Genomic DNA, 19,687 nt, shown 5'->3' with positions numbered 1-19,687 from the left:
GACTTAGCAACTTGATGATAGCCTTTTCTTCTTTAATAAGCTGAACAGGATTTTGTGGCTCAGATTTTATCTTACTCAGAAGCATTTTCAGTGTAAGTCCAAGTTCTAAGGGGACAAGTTGCATGCGTACAATAAATCACCCTTGAGTAGTACAATTTCAGTCTCTCTCTGATAAGCCCAGATGCTTTCCAGACACGGCAATTTCAGTCATATGTCTATGACCCTCCATCTTTGGGACATGACCAGTTTCATACCCAGTACTTGTATTGTACCAATGAGAGGCTGGGCATGAGGGAAAGTTGCTGAGTTGCAAATGGCCTGGAGAGAGGGTGAGATGTGGGGATCTGGTGGTGAGAAGAAAGGGGAGGAAAAAAAGTGAATCTAGAGCAGGGTTATGTTGTGGGGTGATATTTGCAGAGGGCTGAAAGGAGGCTCTTAAGTTGGATACGATGGTAGAAAGGTAGAGAGGGCACAGAAGAAAGAATTCAGCCATCCCGGCCAGTGGCAACAGCCACTCAGGCTGGTGGCTGCTTTTGCCTCCTTGGAAGGAAGAAAGCAGAAGGCACACCCTGGCACCCAGGGCTTAGCATTGGGGGTGGAGTCTGTAGTCTTAGCTGGCTTCTCTGCCCCATTGCCTTCAGTTGTGCCTCATGCTCGGCCCACCCACTTCACCCTATTGCAGTGCAGGATTTGCCAGTCGCCTTTTGGGGGCCAGGTAGGAATTTTTCTCTCCTTGTCCCTGATTGGCACTTGGGAATGGAGTTTTTTCACCTACCTTGCACTGTGAGAAGAAGAAGGTAATTGGCATGGTGGGACTGAGGTAATTCCCTGGTGGCAGGATTTAAGTTAGGGCAAAATTTGAGCGGGCCGGTGAGCACCCTTGGCACCTCCCCATTGGTGTGGAATTGGGGTCTGTCAGGAGTGGCTGGCTGCCGTACGGCCCAGCTGCGAGGTCAGATGCCCTGGGTGGGGAACCCCTGGACAAGCCAGTCTCCCCCCTCTGCTGTACGGCTGGGTGGGGGAGCTTTACAGGGGTGCACCACTTTGCCTGGCCAGGCTGGATCCCAGCCATACCATAGATGGCTCGCACCCGGGGCAGTGGGTGTCTCTCCCAGACAGGTCAGGGCGGGGTCCAGGAGTGACCCCAGGGCCTGACTTGTACCACTAGTTAGGCCCTTGCTGTAGTTTATGTTTAATTTTTGTAATTTTAATAAAGTGGCCCATTTTAGAACCCAAATACTGTGTCTGCCTTTCATTCCGACTGAGGGGGCAAAGTGACTCAATCATATTTTGCCTGATTTTGTTGTGCTAGAGATCTGGAGAAGAAAGAAGGACTTTTATATGGCTAAAATCCCAACCTTCATGTCCCTAAATTCCCTCTGTTTGGGGTGAGTCCTGTGCTAGATTGACATGAGTTCTGTGCCACACATGTCATAACCTACCAATCCTTGAGGGAGCTTTCACTCTCTCTTGCACCTGCTGCTACCACTTGGCCTTTGAGGGAATTGCCTACGGAGAGGACTAAGAATCCCCACTCCCATGGGCAGACTTACCTCTCTGAGCCCTGCTTTCTGCCCAGTTTCCTACTACTCAGCACCTGGCTACTGCAGAGAATATTTACTGCACTTGCACACCACTGCAGGAGGACCAGCCCATTGCCAAAAGAATACCCCTTTCCCATGACATCTGTTTTAGGTAGTTTGATTTAAACACAGCACCACAGCAAGCATGGGAACTCAAAAAGAAATGGGTAAAAACACAATTCCTCTGTCCCTCCTGTTGTACATTCTGACTTCAATCTGTTTAGGAAGGCTGTCTGTCTTAGAATGTTTGGGGTTATTAAGATGTCCTCATACCTTTCATCGTTCAAGCCTCCAGCCTCCATATGGCCAATGGCTGCTTCTTACAAACAGCCGGTTCTCAGCTCCTTCAGCTCCTAGCTCAAACCAGCCAAAGAGACCCTCATTCCTTTGTCAGGAAGTTTTATTCTCTCCCTTCACCCATCCCCTGGGCAGGTCAAAGGTGCATGCCAGTGAAGTTATTCCTGAAGTTTCCCGGAAGAAACCTTTCTGGTATTTTAGTCTCTGCCTCTCCCACACCCCTGAGAGGGTAAGCTTTTAACAGAAAGTCTTCTGTCCCCATCTGCATGATTAAAAAGCAATGCTAGGTACAGCTTGAAAAGCATCTGGCTGTCCTTCACTTCTCCTGCTTCTTCTCACCTAAGAGATACTTTTTTAAAATGGGGGTGAAGGTTCTGACATACTCCAAACAGACAAATGAAAATTATTTCTCCACACATTGATCCATTGCCCAGACTCCTCTTTAACCATAGGGATCCCATTCCCCTGGGAGGACAAAGGGCCCAATGATGCCAGCCTACATATCCCTGGTTCTTCTCATGTGGCCTGTGGTGGGAGAAAAGAGGAATGGGACAGTAATCCCTTGGAGTGCACTTCTGTGCACTCCAGAACAGTAGATTGGGGGCCTGTTTTTAACAAATTGACTTCTGGTGTGACCAGGTCACACATCACATTGAGAATGATATCATTCTTGATGTGATGCGAAAGCACTCTCTGGGGGTTATTGACCTGTTCCTGCAGGGAAGTTCTCCTGGCACTCTCCCCACCATGACCCATATTCCACAATTTGAGCCCCAGGGGATCTGAAACCCGTGTAGTACCACATGCTGTGTACCACTAAACCCAGGGTTGCCTTTGGGGTATCAGATTAACTGTGATAAACTGATATTTAACACAATTACCATTTCACCAATATGGGCCTTATGCCATCAGAGAAATTGGAAGGGCTCACAAAAAAAAGGACAGGTGTATCTCATATTTTAACAAATGTTTACAAGACTGATCTGATGGATGAACATAAGTTTATTAAAAGACTAATATTGTAATTATTAAGTTTCGAAATAAATATGAACTATTGACAGTATCATCCAATGAGATTTTTAAATTGATTGGGTATTTTCCCCACAGCCTCTTGGATATCTTTATTCCTGAGGCTATAAATGATAGGATTCAGTACAGCTGGTAAAACAGAATACATAACAGCAGAGACCAAGTCCACAGTTGGAGTGGAAAGTGCTTTAGGCCTCAGGTAGGAAAACACGGCTGTAATGATAAATAAAGAAAAGACCATCAAGTGGGGAGTGCAGGTAGAGAATGCTTTGTATCTGCTCTGAACAGATGGAATCTTAAGCACAGTGGAGAAGATATAGCCATAGGAAACAAAGATAAACAGAAACATGAAGGCATTCACAACACTGCCAATAATGAGTATCAGAATTTGATTCACTTTTGGATCAGTGCAAGAGATCTTTAGTAGCTGAGGGATATTACAGAAAAACTGCTCAACAATATTGGATCTACAGAAGCTTAATCTAAATGTGAGACTGGTTTGTAACACACCATGCATCACACTGCTGATCCAGGATGCAGCTGCCATCTGAGCACAGGCACCCCAATTCATGATTAATCTGTACTGCAGAGGATGGCAGATTGCTACATAACGGTCGTAAGCCATGACGGTCAGTATGGTTAGCTCAGCACCTACAAAACTGATAACTAAGAAAATCTGAGTGACACAACCGTAGAAAGAGATCAGTTTGTTGTTTGTTAAGGAATTGGCCATGGATTTGGGGACAGTGACAGAAATAAGACATACATCGGAGAATGCTAAATTCACCAAAAAAAAGTACATGGGGGTGTGAAGATGGTGATTGAGGGGCACAACTGTGATTATGAGAATATTCCCACAAAGCGCTATCACATAAATAGAGAGGAATATCACAAAATGCAAAATTTGCCCCTCACGATCATCAGCAAATCCCATAAGGAGAAACTCTGTCACAGTCGACTGGTTTTCCATTTGATTTCTTTGAAATAATCTGTGAAGAGATGAGAAATCATTACGAGATGAGATTATATTTCAATGGAGTACATTTAACGTGGACCATAAACACCACCCTTCAAATCATTTGGAAGGACCGCATTCTTCCTTATAATGCTGTGTGCAAACTACAGTCTTTTAGCAGCCATTTGTTAGTGATCTCGTCTCAGAGCTCAGTCTTCTTCCATTGTGGCCCCTGCTCTGTGGAATGGTTCCCTTAAAAGGTGCTGTAAGACCCGTCTCTTTGCCAGTGCTTTTGAGTGGGTTTGAACATAGGAATCTTTTGATGAGAGGGAAGGAGAGATTTGGAGATTGATAATTTATTTTGGTTTTAACTATAAATCATTTTGATCTACTATTGTAAGATGCCTTGAACCACAAGGAAAGGAAGAGTAAAATGTTTAAATAAATAAACAAACTTATTTTACGTTTTCTCTTTGATTCAAGATGTTTACAAGGGACTGTAACAGAGCTTCCTCATCCAACATTACATGCTATAAACTTTAATTGCCCTTATGACTATTTGTTTCCATTCCAACAGCTATGCTAACTGGTCACTGTATTCAAGTATCTGTGGCACAGCACTTACTTACCTGTGGAACTGCAAAAGCTGAGCATCTCCTGCATTATTTATTTATTTATTTGATTTATACTCCGCCCTCCCCACAGATGGGCTCAGGGTAGCTAACAACATTCAAAAATACATTAAAAGTCACATATATTTATATTTATATTTATATTTATATTTATATTTATATTTATATTTATATTTATATTTATATTTATATTTATATTTATATTTATATTTATATTTTGAATGCCTTCTTTTCTCAGGCCCTAGAGGTAAATTTTTCATGGCTGCTGTAAAATGCTTAACCTGTAGCTCAGATGTAGAGGAAATAACTTATATTTAATACAGACTTCCATATAACATACATGGTTTCTATTTGCGCTTTGGCAGATAAGGAAATTCAAGCTCATGCTGAAATTCATTCTAGTTTTTTAAGAGAGGGAAGTTTGAATTATACTGTTTTTTATTATAAATGTTTGCATTTTGGGTCTTTTAAAAAAAATCTGCTAATCTTTGTATTTCTCCTTTGCGTTTAATTTCTACTTTTAAGATTACAGTAGCCTTTATCTTTTGGCAATAAATCTTATTGCTTACAGTCCTAAATATTGAGCATAATGAGCTCTCATCATACACTAGGAAAACAAGAACAATGCATGACTAAATAGTGATATGTTCTAGTTGAAACCAATTGAAAAAGCTAATGGAACTTATATTAAGTTTAAGTGAGACTTGGTTATTAGGAGTCTGCAAAATGAACCCCTCAAGTTAAAAGTACACATTGAAATCACTGTTTCAAACCATTAACTTGATTCTCCGGAACAATAACCCAAATCCAATACGCTTAGAATAATGAAACTCCTTTCCCCCCAAATCTGTTTTTGTTTTTTTCAAGTTTGATGCTTACCAGCCATGAAGTATAAACTCATTTTTATTGTGTTTCCTGGTAATGGCATCCCTTCGGATCAGACCCTTGCAAGGGAGGAGCACAGAACACTCCCAGCCAACTTCATGCTGCAGACAGCTGCTATTCTCCTTCTACCCTCCTTAGTGGGTTGAAGAGAGGAAAGTGTAGCTTGTTCACGAACCATACAATTTAAACCCTTTGCCCAATTTGCTCACAAGTCTGGGGTCTTTTGAAGGGTAGGGAGAAAACACTGTGCTTCAGTTTTGATCATATTCAGTTGAAAAACAACAATCTCTCCCCTCCACCCCAAAAAAGTCCCCAATAGAAATAACGGGAAAATTGCCTATCTTTTGTTAAGCAGACTGCAGTTTTCAATACAAAGTTTTTTATTGTCAATCAGTCATTGTAAGAGTAGGAAAATAAAATTAATGCAGCTGGTCTCTGTGTGTGGAGCTCTCCTGCTAGACTGTTGCCATTTTTGAAATTAGCAGAGATGAAGGCAGCTGTACAGAGAGGGACCTAATTTGTAAGTTTGTAAAATTGATGCCCTTTATTCAATCTGTTTAAAATTTAGGAGGTGTTTAGATTAGAGAGAGAACTGAGTTCTGTGCAAATGTGGTGCTATTATTTTTATAAACTGCTGCACCAGAACCTTGAATAGATTTCTTATTGAAAATAATGGCTGAAAATGAGAGGAAAAGCAGGTTTCACTCGTAAACTGGTAACATCCTACCCAGCATTAAGCAATAATGATAAAATTTCCCCCCACAAACTCTGGATGAGAAATGATAATGAAAATATTCTCAATGCACTCTCCTAGTGTAAAGATGAAGTTCCCCACCCATCACTCTAGGCGTGCCTCAGCTTATCTTGTTCTAAGGCAAGCTCTTTAACTTCGAAGTTACCATTTGCTAAAAGCTTCCCATTACCTTGTCTAGGAAGCCAGTCTTTTGTCTGCAGAGCTCAGGTGTTATTTCCTCCCAAAGTCTGAATCAGAAATTATAATGAAGATTTTCTCAGTGCACATCCCTATTAGTCATGACTAGAGATGGGCACGATCCAATTTTTTAAAATGATCTAGCGGATTGTGGATCGGCGCCAGTGATGATCCCGAATTAATGATCCATGTCGATCTGTGCTGTTTCCTAAACTAAAAAAGATTTGGGAGACACAGATTTAAATCCTTACACTGCCAAGAAAATGAATGACACTTGAACAGCAAGTGAACAGACTCACATGTATTCCTCCCTGTTCACTTACACTCCACTTGAGTTCCACTTGATCTAGCTAGCCAGAGCCATCTAGATAGCTTGAAAAATGACTTTTTAAACCATAGATGATGTGGTATAAGAGGATAAAAATCACCTCTTCAGTAGTTTTTGTCAGATATTTGGCCCTTTGTTCCTTGAGTTTTGTCTTTATTGGGAGAAGTCTAAGCTGTCAAGAGTAAACTGCATCATCTCTGTTTTCTATGCGGCATTGCATCAGGGGATTGTACCACTTGGTACGTCATGGAACAGAGTCAATCCATTCAGCTGCCAGTCAACAAATTTATGCTCATAACATTTAATTAGTGAAGGGCATGTTACATTTGCAATGCTCATCAGCTGCCCACATACAATAAAACAGGAAAGAAAACATTGAAATAAATCGCATGTCTGTTCTGGTTAAAGTCCAGAAGTCACTACTACCTGAAACTTTTAATGGAAATGAAAATTAATTTAAAGACTGTGTACCATGATTGGCCACAATGGAATGCATTTTCTAATTTGACCTTTAGAAACTAATGACTTTGGGGAAAGCTGTCAGAGTCTCAGACCTACATTCAGAGACTGCCTTCCATCATTTTTTTCTCTTATCAATTAAGATTTTCCACAAATGCCCAGCTTTGCATCCAGTCTGTGTCTGAGGTTAGGTCAGCATTTCCTAAAAAGATTTGATTGTCCAAAGTGACTCAAATGACATCTTCTGACAAAAGCAGACAGGTTTACTGAATTAACAGTGGATACGGAGGTCTTGGCAATGTTGATGTTGTCAAGATACTGGACTTTCTTAATCCTTTTCTTGGCTTTTCAAAATTTTGGTTCAGGCTTTTTGGCCTAGTTAGGCTCCAGGAGGAGAAATTTCTGGGAATTAACTCAGCTCTGAGCCATGAGTTAGGAGTTCTCTCTCATCCACTTCACTATCTCAATATGCTGACATTTCATACTTTTGTACATGATCATACTTTGCAATTAGACATGGGGACGAATCGAAATACAAGTAAAATTTCGTGATGAATTGGACTGATTCCTGTTTTGCAAAACACGTTTCATGGGGCCACAGTTTTCATGAAATTCATGACTTTGGGGGCTGATTCATTCGATTTGTGAATGATTCATGATGCCAAACAGGCTGGCACCGATCCATTGATTCCCTAGGCAACATAGGCCTGGAATGTCTGCAGACCTTTCGTTGCCATTGGAAACCCCAATCTTAGCCCACATAACCTTGATAGGCAGCTCTCCCTGCCAACTGGAGAGCTTCCATTCTGCCCTATACAGCAAGGAACAGGGGGGATAATCCCTTAGGGCCTTCTGTAGCCATGGGAACACCAACCTCATCCCTCCAAACCCTGTTAGGCAGGTCTGTCTGACAGCCAGAGAGCTCCTGTTCTGCTCAATGTGAGCATTTCTTTTATAAGGCACAGCTCTCTTCCTTGTTCTTTTCAGTTCCTGTAGACAGAGGGAGAGGGAGGACCTGGGAGCTTTTGGATGAATTCGCTGCTGCTTTAAAAGAGACTGAAAAGCCTCTTCCTTATTCTCAGCTCTTGGCCTTGCTGGGAAGGTCATTGGGTGAGAGTGCCTTCTTTCCTTCACCCCATCCAACCCCAGTCTCAGGGGTTGGGTGGCTCTGGGGCCTAGCTTGACTGAGGCCTACCTTTTTTCCTTTAATTTCCTTTGCTTATATTCTTATTTAGAGCATTTGTTCTTGCTGGCTTGTTGGGTGAGGGTGGGTGGAGGAGAGTCTTCTGAAGTCTCTCTGCGAGTTTGGCATCCCTGGGTATGAAGGGGGCCATTGAAGTGCCCTGGGTTCTGATGAATCATGAAACTAACAAAACGTTTCACAAAATAGGACAATTTTGTGAAAGTTCATGATTTGTAATTCGTGGAATGCAACAAAACATGAAACACTCATTTTGTTTTTTCCCATTTCATGCCCATCTCTATTTGCAATGCCAACAGCTCAGATGAAGGGCTGTTTCCTCAAAACAACTCCAGATCTGCGTATTTGTGACTGTTCTTTGGAAGTGGTTGATTCATTGTCCCATACTTTTTTCTCCTGACCAAAGTATGCAACAGACAGAGAGATTTTTTAGGAAATGGCTACTGAAGTATTTAGCCATCCCTGACACTTCTCAAGATTAAGATTATTTCCGGATAGCCTCTGCAAAAGCTGTGTTGTACATGTGGTAATTTTTTGTTTTACTGTGATTTTTAATTCTTAAATTTGTTTTCCTAGTGTATGGCCTATGGGTTGTTAAACTTGAATAAACTTGAAACTAGAAGTTCTCAGAGAGATAAGAGACATACTGGTGTGGATGAGATCTTGGTATCAGAGGGATTCAAAGCCATAGACTAGGATGGGAGACTCTCAAATGCATTTAGGGTTGCTAGATGGTGTGTGCAAAAATATCAGACATGGGCATGAAGGGAACGGTATGCACGATCTTACAGCACGGTCCTGTACCTGATTCAATGCTGTCATTTCCAAAGTGGTGTCATCGTATCACCTGCAGCTACTAACAGAGCTCTTTCCCCCTGCCCCATATAGATACAAAAACATGTGGCAGTGCACACTGAAGCTGTGCCAAGCCACATAGTTTTCTCTCTGATAGTGCAGATATCCAATGCCAGATTTACTGGCCAGGAAGCCCCAAAGCGTCAACAGGACTGCCTTTGAACCAGGCCCTCTACATTTCCTTCCTTATCAATGCCACATCAGATAAGACTGAACTTGAGATTTGTTGTGTGTGGTGTACATCAGTGTATTTATCCTCAGTGCTTCCTGTGTATGGGCATGGCACTGGTGTTGAGGCTCATTAGGATCAAATTGCAAAAAGTTTGCTTTGTGCCAGGAAGGAGACCAGCAGATGGCACAATGACTTGACTTCTCCATCTCCATTCAACATCCCCTTTTTGTGCATTTTTATGCACAATGGAAGGGAAAAACTGCAGCAATATCCACACATTTGTGCACATACATGTGGATTTGAGAAGGGAGGGGTCCCCTTCAGCTTCTGCTGCAAAAGCTCATTTTATGCAGATTAGGGTGAAAACTGGAAAGAAAAAACAATTATTAAAGGAGATCTGCACTGAGGTCTGTAGAGCTGGTTCAGTGCCCTGCTGCTGCTGCCTTTCACTTAGGCACCATGGTACTAGGTTCACCCCATTGTGTATAAGAAAGTCTTCCAAAGAAGACTTCCGGTTTGGGATTCATGGAGGTCTGACGCAGCTCCATTTGCGGAGCTGACCGGACTGCCGTTTTAAGCGGCCGGTGGGGGAAATTTAGCCCGCGGCTGACTGCTCTCAGGTGGAGAGCAGACAAAGAACGCTCAAGACCTCAGGGTGCGTTGATCTCGGGTGAGGGGGGGTTCTGCGCAACGGGCCCCCTCCCGACCCTTGAGGTCCCACCCTGTGACAGGTCGGCTACAATCTCTGCGGCAGTTTCGGGGCCAATGCAGTTGGCATAAGACCTACGTACCCAAGCTTCAACAGGGGAAAGAAGTGGAGAGGAGAAATTAAGATTGAAACAGCGATTACAACCCAAGGAAAGTCAATGAGAAGGTAAAGATCACTATCTTCTGATACGGGACAGATTGTTAAAAGCAAAGAAGAATAAAAGTAGATTTTCAAACTGCAACAGGCTAATAACAAGCAGGGGAAGACTCGGCAAGAGTTGTATTAGAAAAGAGACTAAGTTTAAAGAAGTTATTAAAGAAATTGGACTATTGTTTTGAATACTTGCGGTTACGGAGCTGTGAGAAAAATTTACCATCGCGAGAGCTACTGTGGGAAGTCGGGAAACAGGAAGTACATAATAACAATAGAGGTGCTGGAGAGAAGCGGCCCTTGCCGGAGGGCAGGAAGAAGGGAATCACCATCTTTGAAAGGGGAAGGGTCGCGGCTTCAGCGGAAGAGGAAGTAAGCCATTTTGGATTACAAAAACCATAGAAGAACCATAGAGAAAAGACGCCCAACATTTTGGACTCTTTAAAAGTTTTTTCTGCAAGAAGACCGGGACATTTGAATTAGAAAAGACACTAAATTTTACGCCACGGAGTTAAGGAAGAGAGCGGACTCGTGGGAGTGAGCTAAAGCAAGCCCCACAATGTCGAAAAAAGAGTGGCAATCGGCAATAGAAAATTTAGATAAAAAACTCTTAGAAGTGATTAAAAAACTTAAGGACATGAAACCGGAGCTGATCAAAGAGGTTAAACAGACAGTGAAAACTGAGTTGTCAGAAGTGAAGAAAGGAATGGAAATAATGCAAAACTAATTGCAAGGGACACAGCAGAGAGTTAAAGCAGTGGAAGGCGCAGTGGAGAACTTAGCTGACACGCAACAAACAGAGATGAGACTGATGAGGGGAAGAATGGCGGTTGCGGAAAGTAAACACATGGAGAAGCAGCTGAGATTTCGCGGCTTGCCGGAAGTGGAAGGAAAGACAGCGCAAGAACAGATTACTGAGGTGTTAGCTGAATACCTGGGAAAGGAGGAGGAGGAAGTTGTGGCTATCCTGGATGTGGTATACCGTGTAAACTCAAGAATTGCGACCCAGAGGAAATTACCAAGAGACGTGATTGTGCAGTTTACGACTCGAAATATGAAAGAGAAGATTGTGACTAAACAGTTTCAAGATCCATTGGAGATTGATGGCAAGACGATTATCATCATGAAGGAACTACCCAGATCGGTGTTATTAGATCGGAAAAAATACAAAGCGCTAATTCAGATTCTGAAGGACATGAAAATCAGGTACAGATGGGAACTACCAGAAGGTGTGTCCTTTGAATTTGGAGGGGCCAAAAAGCGTATCAGATCTGAGCGAGAGATGGAGCGATTTTTAAGGGACAATGAAAAGGACTTACCAGCAATAAGACCATGAATATGGAGTGTAAAGTTTTTTCTTGGAATGTAAATGGACTAAATTCACTGAACAAGAGAAAAAGCATTTTCCACTGGCTATTAAAACAAAAATGTGATATAGTATGTTTGCAAGAGACCCATATTCGAAAACAGGATGTAAAATATTTAAAATTGAAAAAATTGGGCAATGATTTTGCAGCGGCCTCTAATAAGAAAAAAAGAGGAGTGGTGTTGTATATAAAAGAGGAGCTGCAGCCAAAATTTGTAATGAAAGATGCGGAAGCCAGATTTATAGCAGTGGAATGTACATGGAATTTAAAGAGAGTGCTGGTAGTCGGAGTTTATGCACCTAATGAAGCAAAAGAAAGCTTCTTTGAGGATTTGAGGAAGCAACTAGATGAACTTTCATATGACCAGATAATTCTTGCTGGAGACTTCAATGGAGTGACAAATTTGGAACTAGATAAAAAATCATCAACGGCACAAAAGAAAAGAGGACTGTTACCAAAGCTCTTTTTTGAATTGATACAACAGGAGACTTTAGAAGATGTATGGAGAAGACAAAACCCTAAAAGTAGACAATTTACGTTCTTCTCTGCAAGGCATTCTACATTATCGAGAATCGACATGATCTGGGCCTCAAAAGACTTAGCGTTATGGACTAAGGAGGTGGAAATAATGCCGATGGTAGGCTCAGATCATAACCCAATCATGTGGAAACTGGGGAGAATGAGAAAAAGGAAAGGATGGAGAATAAATGAGGATTTGTTACAAGAGGGAGAGAATATGGAAACGTTGAGAAGAGAGACAAAGTTCTTCATACAATATAACGTGAATAAAGAAGTACCAACCAACAAGGTTTGGGATACCTACAAGGCGGTAATTAGGGGCATACTAATGGACTTAAATGGTAGAGCCAGAAAAAAGAAAGAAGAGAAGAGACAGGAGATTGTGGAGAAAATAAAAGCCAAAGAAATACAGTTAAGGAAGAGACCAGGGAAAAAGAAAATTTATCAGGATATTAAAATACTTCAAGAACAGCTGACAGCAATGAATAATAAAGAATTGGAGTGGAATCTTAAAAGACTGAATCAAAAAGCGTTCGAAGGTGCGAATAAACCTGGGAAATATCTGGCATGGCAACTGAAAAAAAGAAAGGAAAAGAAAACAATAAATAAAATATGTGAAGATAATAAAACGTATTTGGAACACCAAAGAAAATTGCGCTAGGGAATTTGAACACTTCTAACAAATGCTGGAAATGTAAAAAACATGAGGGTTCCCTGTATCATATGTGGTGGACGTGTGAGGTAGCTAGGCAGTACTGGGGGGAAATAATAAGAGTAATAAGTGAGATTTTACAATTTCAAATTAATAAGAACCCAGAACTCCTGCTACTGAACTTGGGAATGGAGGGCATTCCAGCTCAACACAGGACATTGTTATTTTACATGACAGCAGCAGCTAGACTTTTGTATGCGCAAAAATGGAAAGTACAAGAAGTGCCAACCATCGAAGATTGGATTTACAAATTGCTGTATATGGCGGAAATGGACAAAATGACAAGAAAATTGAGAAACCTTGACCCAGGACAGTTCAACACAGATTGGGAGAAGCTGAAACAATATTTGGTGAAGAAATGGGAGGTGGGAGGAGAACTGTGGCAGTTTGAGAACTATTGAAACATAATAAAATGCAGAGGGGGGTGACTTTACCGGGGGGTGGAGAGGCAAATGAGAATTTCTAAGCAGTTATGTTGTTAGATTATTATATATACAGAATAACATATAGAACATTGATAGAAAATAATTAACCATAAGGATTAACCATAAGGACTGACTAAATAATATTAGTTTTGGTAAAAACTGTATAATGTACTAAACTGAATAAGTTTATTTGAAGATATATATGAGTCAAATCGATTGATAATTTATGATGATAGTTATATAGATTTATAATCGAAGGGGAATAAAAATAGTAATATAATTAAATATAACTAAAGCAGAAAGAAGAAGACATACAGAATGAGTAACACATGGAGCATAAGTTAAATTGGTTGACTTATATGAATGTATGGTTTATATGGTTTATGATTTATAGAAATATTTGAAATTATGAAAAATGGGACAAATTGTTTGTTTAACATGGAAAAATGGACTCAAAGATAGGGTATAGAGTACTAAAAATAGTTAAAGAATTATTGCTTAGAATAAAGGGAAAATATATATTTGTTAGATAGAAGAATTTAAAAGGAGTAAGGGAAAAGGGACAAAGGGTTGGAAAACTGTTGGAAGTCAACAAAAAGGGGGGGAAGGGAGGGGGTTAGAAATTGGGAAACGGGAGAATTGATTGTAATGTGAAAATAATTGATCCTAACCCAATAAAAATTTTTCAAAAAAAAAAGAAAGTCTTCCAAAGATAGCGGATCGAAGAGCACCTGGAGGAATTTCATCTTGCCCAGAAAGCCTTCTGTTTTTTTGGGTTTTTCTGATTAAAACTGTTAACTAAGTGTTAAGCGATGGGGAGGCAGCAGGCGTGTGCATTGCACACTCACACGTGCACTCACTCCCAAGTCTGTCCAGATCAGTATTGCACATGGAAGGACTGATCTGGTGACAGTTTTTATTTTCAGTCACAGCAGTGGTACTCTGCTTGTTTCTCCTCTTGTGATTTCTCCTTCTTCAACTCTTGGTTAATGGGTTTTATATGGAAAGAGAGATTGGTAGCCACCACGTAACCTTCCATGTTTACTAGCAAAAAATGTGTGTGTCGGGGGAGGGGGAGAAGCTCATCATCCCTTCCCTCTAGCCCTCTCTTTTACACTTTTACACACAGTGCAAGGACAGACCAGAGTCTGGGACTCCTGGACCACTCCTGCTGCAGATTAGGGAGAAAGATTAGCCTGAATGGTCCCTCATTGTGGAAATGGAACTAAAAGACACAGTGAAACATGGCATAACAGCTGGACTCAAAGGTAGAAATTACGGGCTTTCTCACTAAAGCAGGAATTTTTTTTCTTACATTTTTCACTGCGCTGTACAAGTTGGCAATGGAGCACTTTTCTGCTTGCACACTGTCCTGGCCTCACTTTATCAGTGCATTTCCTGCCATTGTGTGTACCTGGCTACCAACACTTGCCTTCTTTGGTGCCCATTGTGTGAATAGGTCCAGAGGAGTTAGCCGTGTTAGTCTGTAGTAGCAAAATCAAAAAGAGTCCAGTTGCACCTTTAAGACTAATCAATTTTATTATAGCATAAGCTTTTGAGAATCAAGTTCTCTTCATCAGATGCCTGATCAAAACTGGGCAGATACAGAAGAGGAGGGGGAAAGAGAGAGAGAGAGAGAGAGGAAAGAAGGGGGCATAAATCACAAGGGGACAGAATGCAATTAGCATGGAGGCAATCAAAACATTCCTTTGTTTGGAAATGTAAACATCTCCTTTTGGTGTGCAGTCAGTTTGCTGTATTAGCTTGTAGCAGTGAAGGTATCCAATTCCTATGTAGTATAAGCTTTCGGTAACCACAGCTCTCCCTGCCAGTTGCATCTGACAAAGAGAACTGTGGTCCCCGAAAGCCCACACCAGGCGTCACTGGGCTCCCCCAGATCACGCCTCTGTAAAGAGAATCTGTTACCTGTGATAATGTGATAACCATTCATAGTCTCTATTCAGTCCCAGCTTGACAGAGTCAAATTTGCATATGAATTCCAGTTCAGCAGCCTCCCGTTGGATTTTGTTTTTGAAAGGTTTCTGTTGAACCACAGCGACATTTAAGTCTTTGGTGGAATGTCCTGGTAGATTGAAGTATTCTCCCACTGGTTTTTGGACGTTTCCATTTCTAATGTCAGATTTGTGTCCATTTATTCTTTTGCGTAGAGGTTGGCTGGTTTGTCCAATGTACATAGCAGAAGGACATTGTTGGCACATGAGGGCATATATCAGATTGGAGGATGAGCAGCTGTAAGAGCCAGAGACAGTGTAGTTGATGCCATTGGGTCCTGTAATTGTATTCCCTGGGTAGATATAGGGGCAGAGCTGGCATCTGGGTCTGTTGCAGAGCCTGGTACCTGTGCTGGTGACTCTGCTGGCCGATTCATGATTGTAAGTGAGAAGTCGTTTAAGATTGGGGGGGGGGCTGTCTGTAGGCAAGGAAAGGTCTTCCACCCAGGGCTTCTGAGAGAGAGGTATCATTTTCCAGGATGGGTTGTAGCTCACTGATGATACGTTGGATGGATTTGAGCTGGGAGCTATAGGTGACAACCAGTGGTGTTCTGTTGTTAGTTCCTTTAGGTTTGTCCTGGAGCAGACTGTTTCTGGGTACTAGTCTGGCCCTGTTGATTTGTTTCTTCACTTCATTTGGTGGGTACTGTAGTCTCAAAAATGCTTGTTGTAAATCTCTTAAGTGTGAGTCTCGGTCGAGAGCATTGGAGCAGATACGGTTGTAACGTAAGGCTTGGCTGTAGACAATAGACCAAGTGGTATGTTTAGGGTGGTAGCTGGAGGCATGTAGATATGAGTATCGGTCTGTTGGTTTCCGGTATAAGGTGGTATTTATTCGTCCATTATGTAGTTGTACAGTGGTGTCCAGGAAGTGTACCTGTTGTGTAGAGTGGTCCAGGCTTAGGTTGATAGTAGGGTGAAAGTTATTGAAGTCCTGATGAAATCTCTCAAGGGCTTCCTTCCCATGGGTCCAAATGATGAAGATGTCATGCAGGAATCTTAAGTATAGTCGTGGTTCCAGTGGATGGGAGCTGAGGAAGCGTTGCTCTAAGTCCGCCATGAATATGTTAGCATATTGTAGTGCCATGCGTGTGCCCATGGCTGTGCCATTAACCTGTAGATATAAGTTGTCACCAAATTCGAAGTAATTGTGAGTGAGTACGAAGTGACAAAGTTCAGTGGCGAGGTTTGCTGTCGTTTTGTCCGGGATAATATTCCATATGGCTTGCAATCCATCTGCATGTGGGATATTGATGTACAAGGCCTCCACATCCATGGTTGCTAGGATGGTGTCATCTGGTAGGTTGTCAATGGACTGTATTTTCCTGAGGAAGTCAGTGATGTCCCATAAATAGCTGGTTGTGCTGGTGGCATAGGGCCTGAGGATAGAGTCCATGTATCCCGAGACTCCTACTGTGATGGTGCATTTTCCTGCAACAATTGGGCGTACTGGGTTACCCGCTTTGTGGATTTTGGGTTTGTTGTTTGTTGTTCATTGTTCGTGGTGGCCAGCAGGCTCTCCTCCAGCCATCAAGATCCTTACCACACCACTCCCAGAAACCCTACCTGAGCAGGCAGCAGGAAAAGTACCAATAATAAATAATAGCTTGGCCCCAGAGTCTGGCAGCAGCCCTGGAACCTGAAGGGGTATATCCCTGTCCCACCACATACAAAGAAAATTCAAACTCCAATGCACTCAACCTGTCTCTCTAACAGCAGCTGTCTCTCCCTGAAAGCCAGAGCTGGGAGCACCCCATCCCCCTTGGTCTTTTCCTCTTGTAACAAATTTGGAGCTCCAGTCCACACTTGGAAGGAAGACCTGCCTTTCAAGCTAAATTGGGCTTAGATTTCCAGCAGGAGTTCAGACAGAGTTCAGACAATCCCCGCCTAAGTTCCCAAGGGAATTGATTGTAGGTGGCAGACTGTCTGGCTTGACAAACGGCTGATGAACGCAACAAACAAGGCTTGCAATGACCACTTGTTCATTTAGAATGGGGCCTCACGAACAGCTTGTTCACGAACAGCAGATTGGGCTGTTTGTGGCTTTTTTTAATTCGTATTGCTGTTCATGCTCAACTCTACTCAGCACCCATTTGTTTAGGATTGGGGCAGCCTCCATGGAAACAGTAATGGGATACCCAGGGCAGGTTATCCAGCAGGTAGGTTGGTGGCAGTTGTCCACATTCCGATCCTACATGTGCCCTATGGTGGTGCTGTAAAACACCGTACTAATCATGTTTTCTTTTAGGAGATGTGTTTCACCACAAGAGGCTGAGGATCCTCATCTGCAGGCACGCCATGGTGTTTTGAGTGGCTCATCAAGCCAAGAGGATGCTGAACAGGTCCCAGCTTGGTTTCAGTGAGTGGGCGATGGTCAAGTGGCAGGACCAATGGGGCCTGAGATGGCCAGGGCTGCTGCCACTGTTGTTTGAGGGAAGGAGCAGTCCTCCGCCTCACATCTTGGTCATTCAGCTGGGTGGTAATGACCTTGGTTAAGCCAAGGGCAAGACCCTTTTGTTACAGGCTCATGCAGATGTGCAGCTCATAGGCAAGCAGTGGCCTGGTGTGCTGATCTTTTGGGATGCAATCCTTCCACGTCATGTGTGGCAGGAAGCTTGGGACCCAAAAGGAATTGAAAGGGCTAAGTGCAAGGGCAATAGAACCCTTCAGAAGGCTTTGTGGGGAGGGGATAGGGATATACTTGCCCCATCCTAGAATAAGGGATGGGGTCCACCTATTGGTGGCTGGCAACAATATTTTCTTAGACAATTTGCAGCAAGGGCTTTGGTTGGCTTTAGGCCACCTGTGGGGTGCAAAGGCTTAAGCAGAGGCTTGGCCATGGTGGTGGCAGGATAGAAATGGGGAAAAGTGAGCAGCTTGAGGAGCACCCTTGGCACATTCCCACTGGTGGGGAAATTGAGGTCTGTCAGGATCAGCTAACATGCTGCACAGCTGCCAGTTGAAAGAGCAGACTGCCTGGTGGGATCCCCTGTAAAAGTCCTTCCCTCAGGCTCCATGGTTCGATGTGGTTGAAGTTTTAAGGGGGAAATAATCCACCTGGCCAGCTGGGTCCCAGTCATGTGCATGGATGACTTGCACCCGGGGCACCAGGGCTCTCCCAAACAGGTCCATATCTTGACCTATACTGCTAGTTAGGCCCTTTCTAGGTTTGCAGTTAATATTGTTGTCAATAAATAGTGGCCCTTTAGTACCCAAGCCTTCTGACTGCCTCTTTATTCCAAGTGGGGGTGGGGCGACAGAAGCAGAAGGCACCTTTTTGCCATATGTGGTGGACATGCAAAAAACCAAAAAAAAATTATGGAAAAGTATACATGCTGAGATTCAGAAGATTTTAAAAATTGAAACCTGAAGATCATATTGCTAGGAATATTACCAGACAATACTATATGAATTATTCAGAAGAATGCCCAACTAAAGAAAACTGGAAAGACAAAATGACAGAATATGTGGTTATGGCAAAACTGATGAACTAAATAAATAGAAGACTGATTAAAGAATTCAAAAATAAATGGGAAATTTATTTTGCCTACTATAGATAATAAACAAGACAAATTAGCTTTATAAATTTGGCTTTGAGTTTTGATTATTAGAGGCTTTAGAAATGACTGCTTTAAGCTTTAAATTATTTAAATTTAACATAATAGATAAATAAAGTATATAAATAAACATGTTACTCAACTTAATTAATACAATACTAGTAGAATACAATTTATTATAGCCAGTATTGAAATCTTAGGATATTTCTCTTAAGTGGATGCAAGATAATAATAACATACTAATAACATTCGATTTATATACCACCCTTCAAGACACCTTAATGCCCACTCAGAGCGGTTTACAAAGTATGTCATTATCACCCCCACAACAAAACACCCTGTGAGGTGGGTGGGGCTGAGAGAGCTCCAGAGAATTGTGACTAGCCCAAAGTCACCCAGCTGGCTTCAAGTGGAGGAGTGGGGAATCAAACCTGGCTCTCTAGATTAGAATCCCACGCTCTTAACTACTACACCAAACCGGCTCTTTCAATGTGATGTATAAAAGTTATAGAGTTATTGTATTGTATTTTTAAGAGTCTTTGTAAGAAGTACCTTAACTCTTCTTCACTATAATTATCTTAACATCTTTTTACTGTAATTGTATACATAAATATGAAGTTTTAAAAATTATAATTGATAATAGTTAATGTTAAATAATTTTATTAAAGCTAACCCAACTATAGTTTATTAATCATGGGTTGATTCAATAATGAGGTTCTGTAGGAGGAAGAGAGGAAATTTGCTTGAGTTTTGTTTTTGTTGTTTATCTGAAAACTATATTTTAAATGTTATATGGTCATTGTATTTCAACAGTCCTTGTAACACATAATCTTCATTTTTTTCTTCTCAAATTTTTGTTTCCCTTTCCGCTTGCCTTTCTGTACCACTTTATTTGTTTTAAAAATATTT

At 41.8% G+C, this 19,687-nt stretch overlaps 1 protein-coding gene across 1 annotated transcript; it reads right to left on the bottom strand.

Annotated features, from left to right (window-relative positions):
* Window positions 1-2,943: 2,943 nt before the first annotated feature.
* On the bottom strand, window positions 2,944-3,879 carry LOC129339369 (olfactory receptor 14A16-like). The gene has a single exon (XM_054993954.1). The coding sequence runs from the start codon at window positions 3,877-3,879 to the stop codon at window positions 2,944-2,946; it is 936 nt and encodes a 311-aa protein (XP_054849929.1).
* Between the last annotated feature and the right edge of the window lie 15,808 nt (window positions 3,880-19,687).

The sequence above is a fragment of the Eublepharis macularius genome, chromosome 12, assembly GCF_028583425.1.
Source record: "Eublepharis macularius isolate TG4126 chromosome 12, MPM_Emac_v1.0, whole genome shotgun sequence".
Taxonomy (NCBI): Eukaryota; Metazoa; Chordata; class Lepidosauria; order Squamata; family Eublepharidae; genus Eublepharis; species Eublepharis macularius.
The sequence above is the reverse complement of the archived record's forward strand: the minus strand, read 5'-3'. Positions and strand labels throughout refer to the sequence as shown.

Excerpts from the sequence above, each read along its gene's own strand:
- LOC129339369 (XM_054993954.1), bottom strand. The coding sequence starts at position 3,879 with ATGGAAAACCAGTCGACTGTGACAGAGTTTCTCCTTATGGGATTTGCT.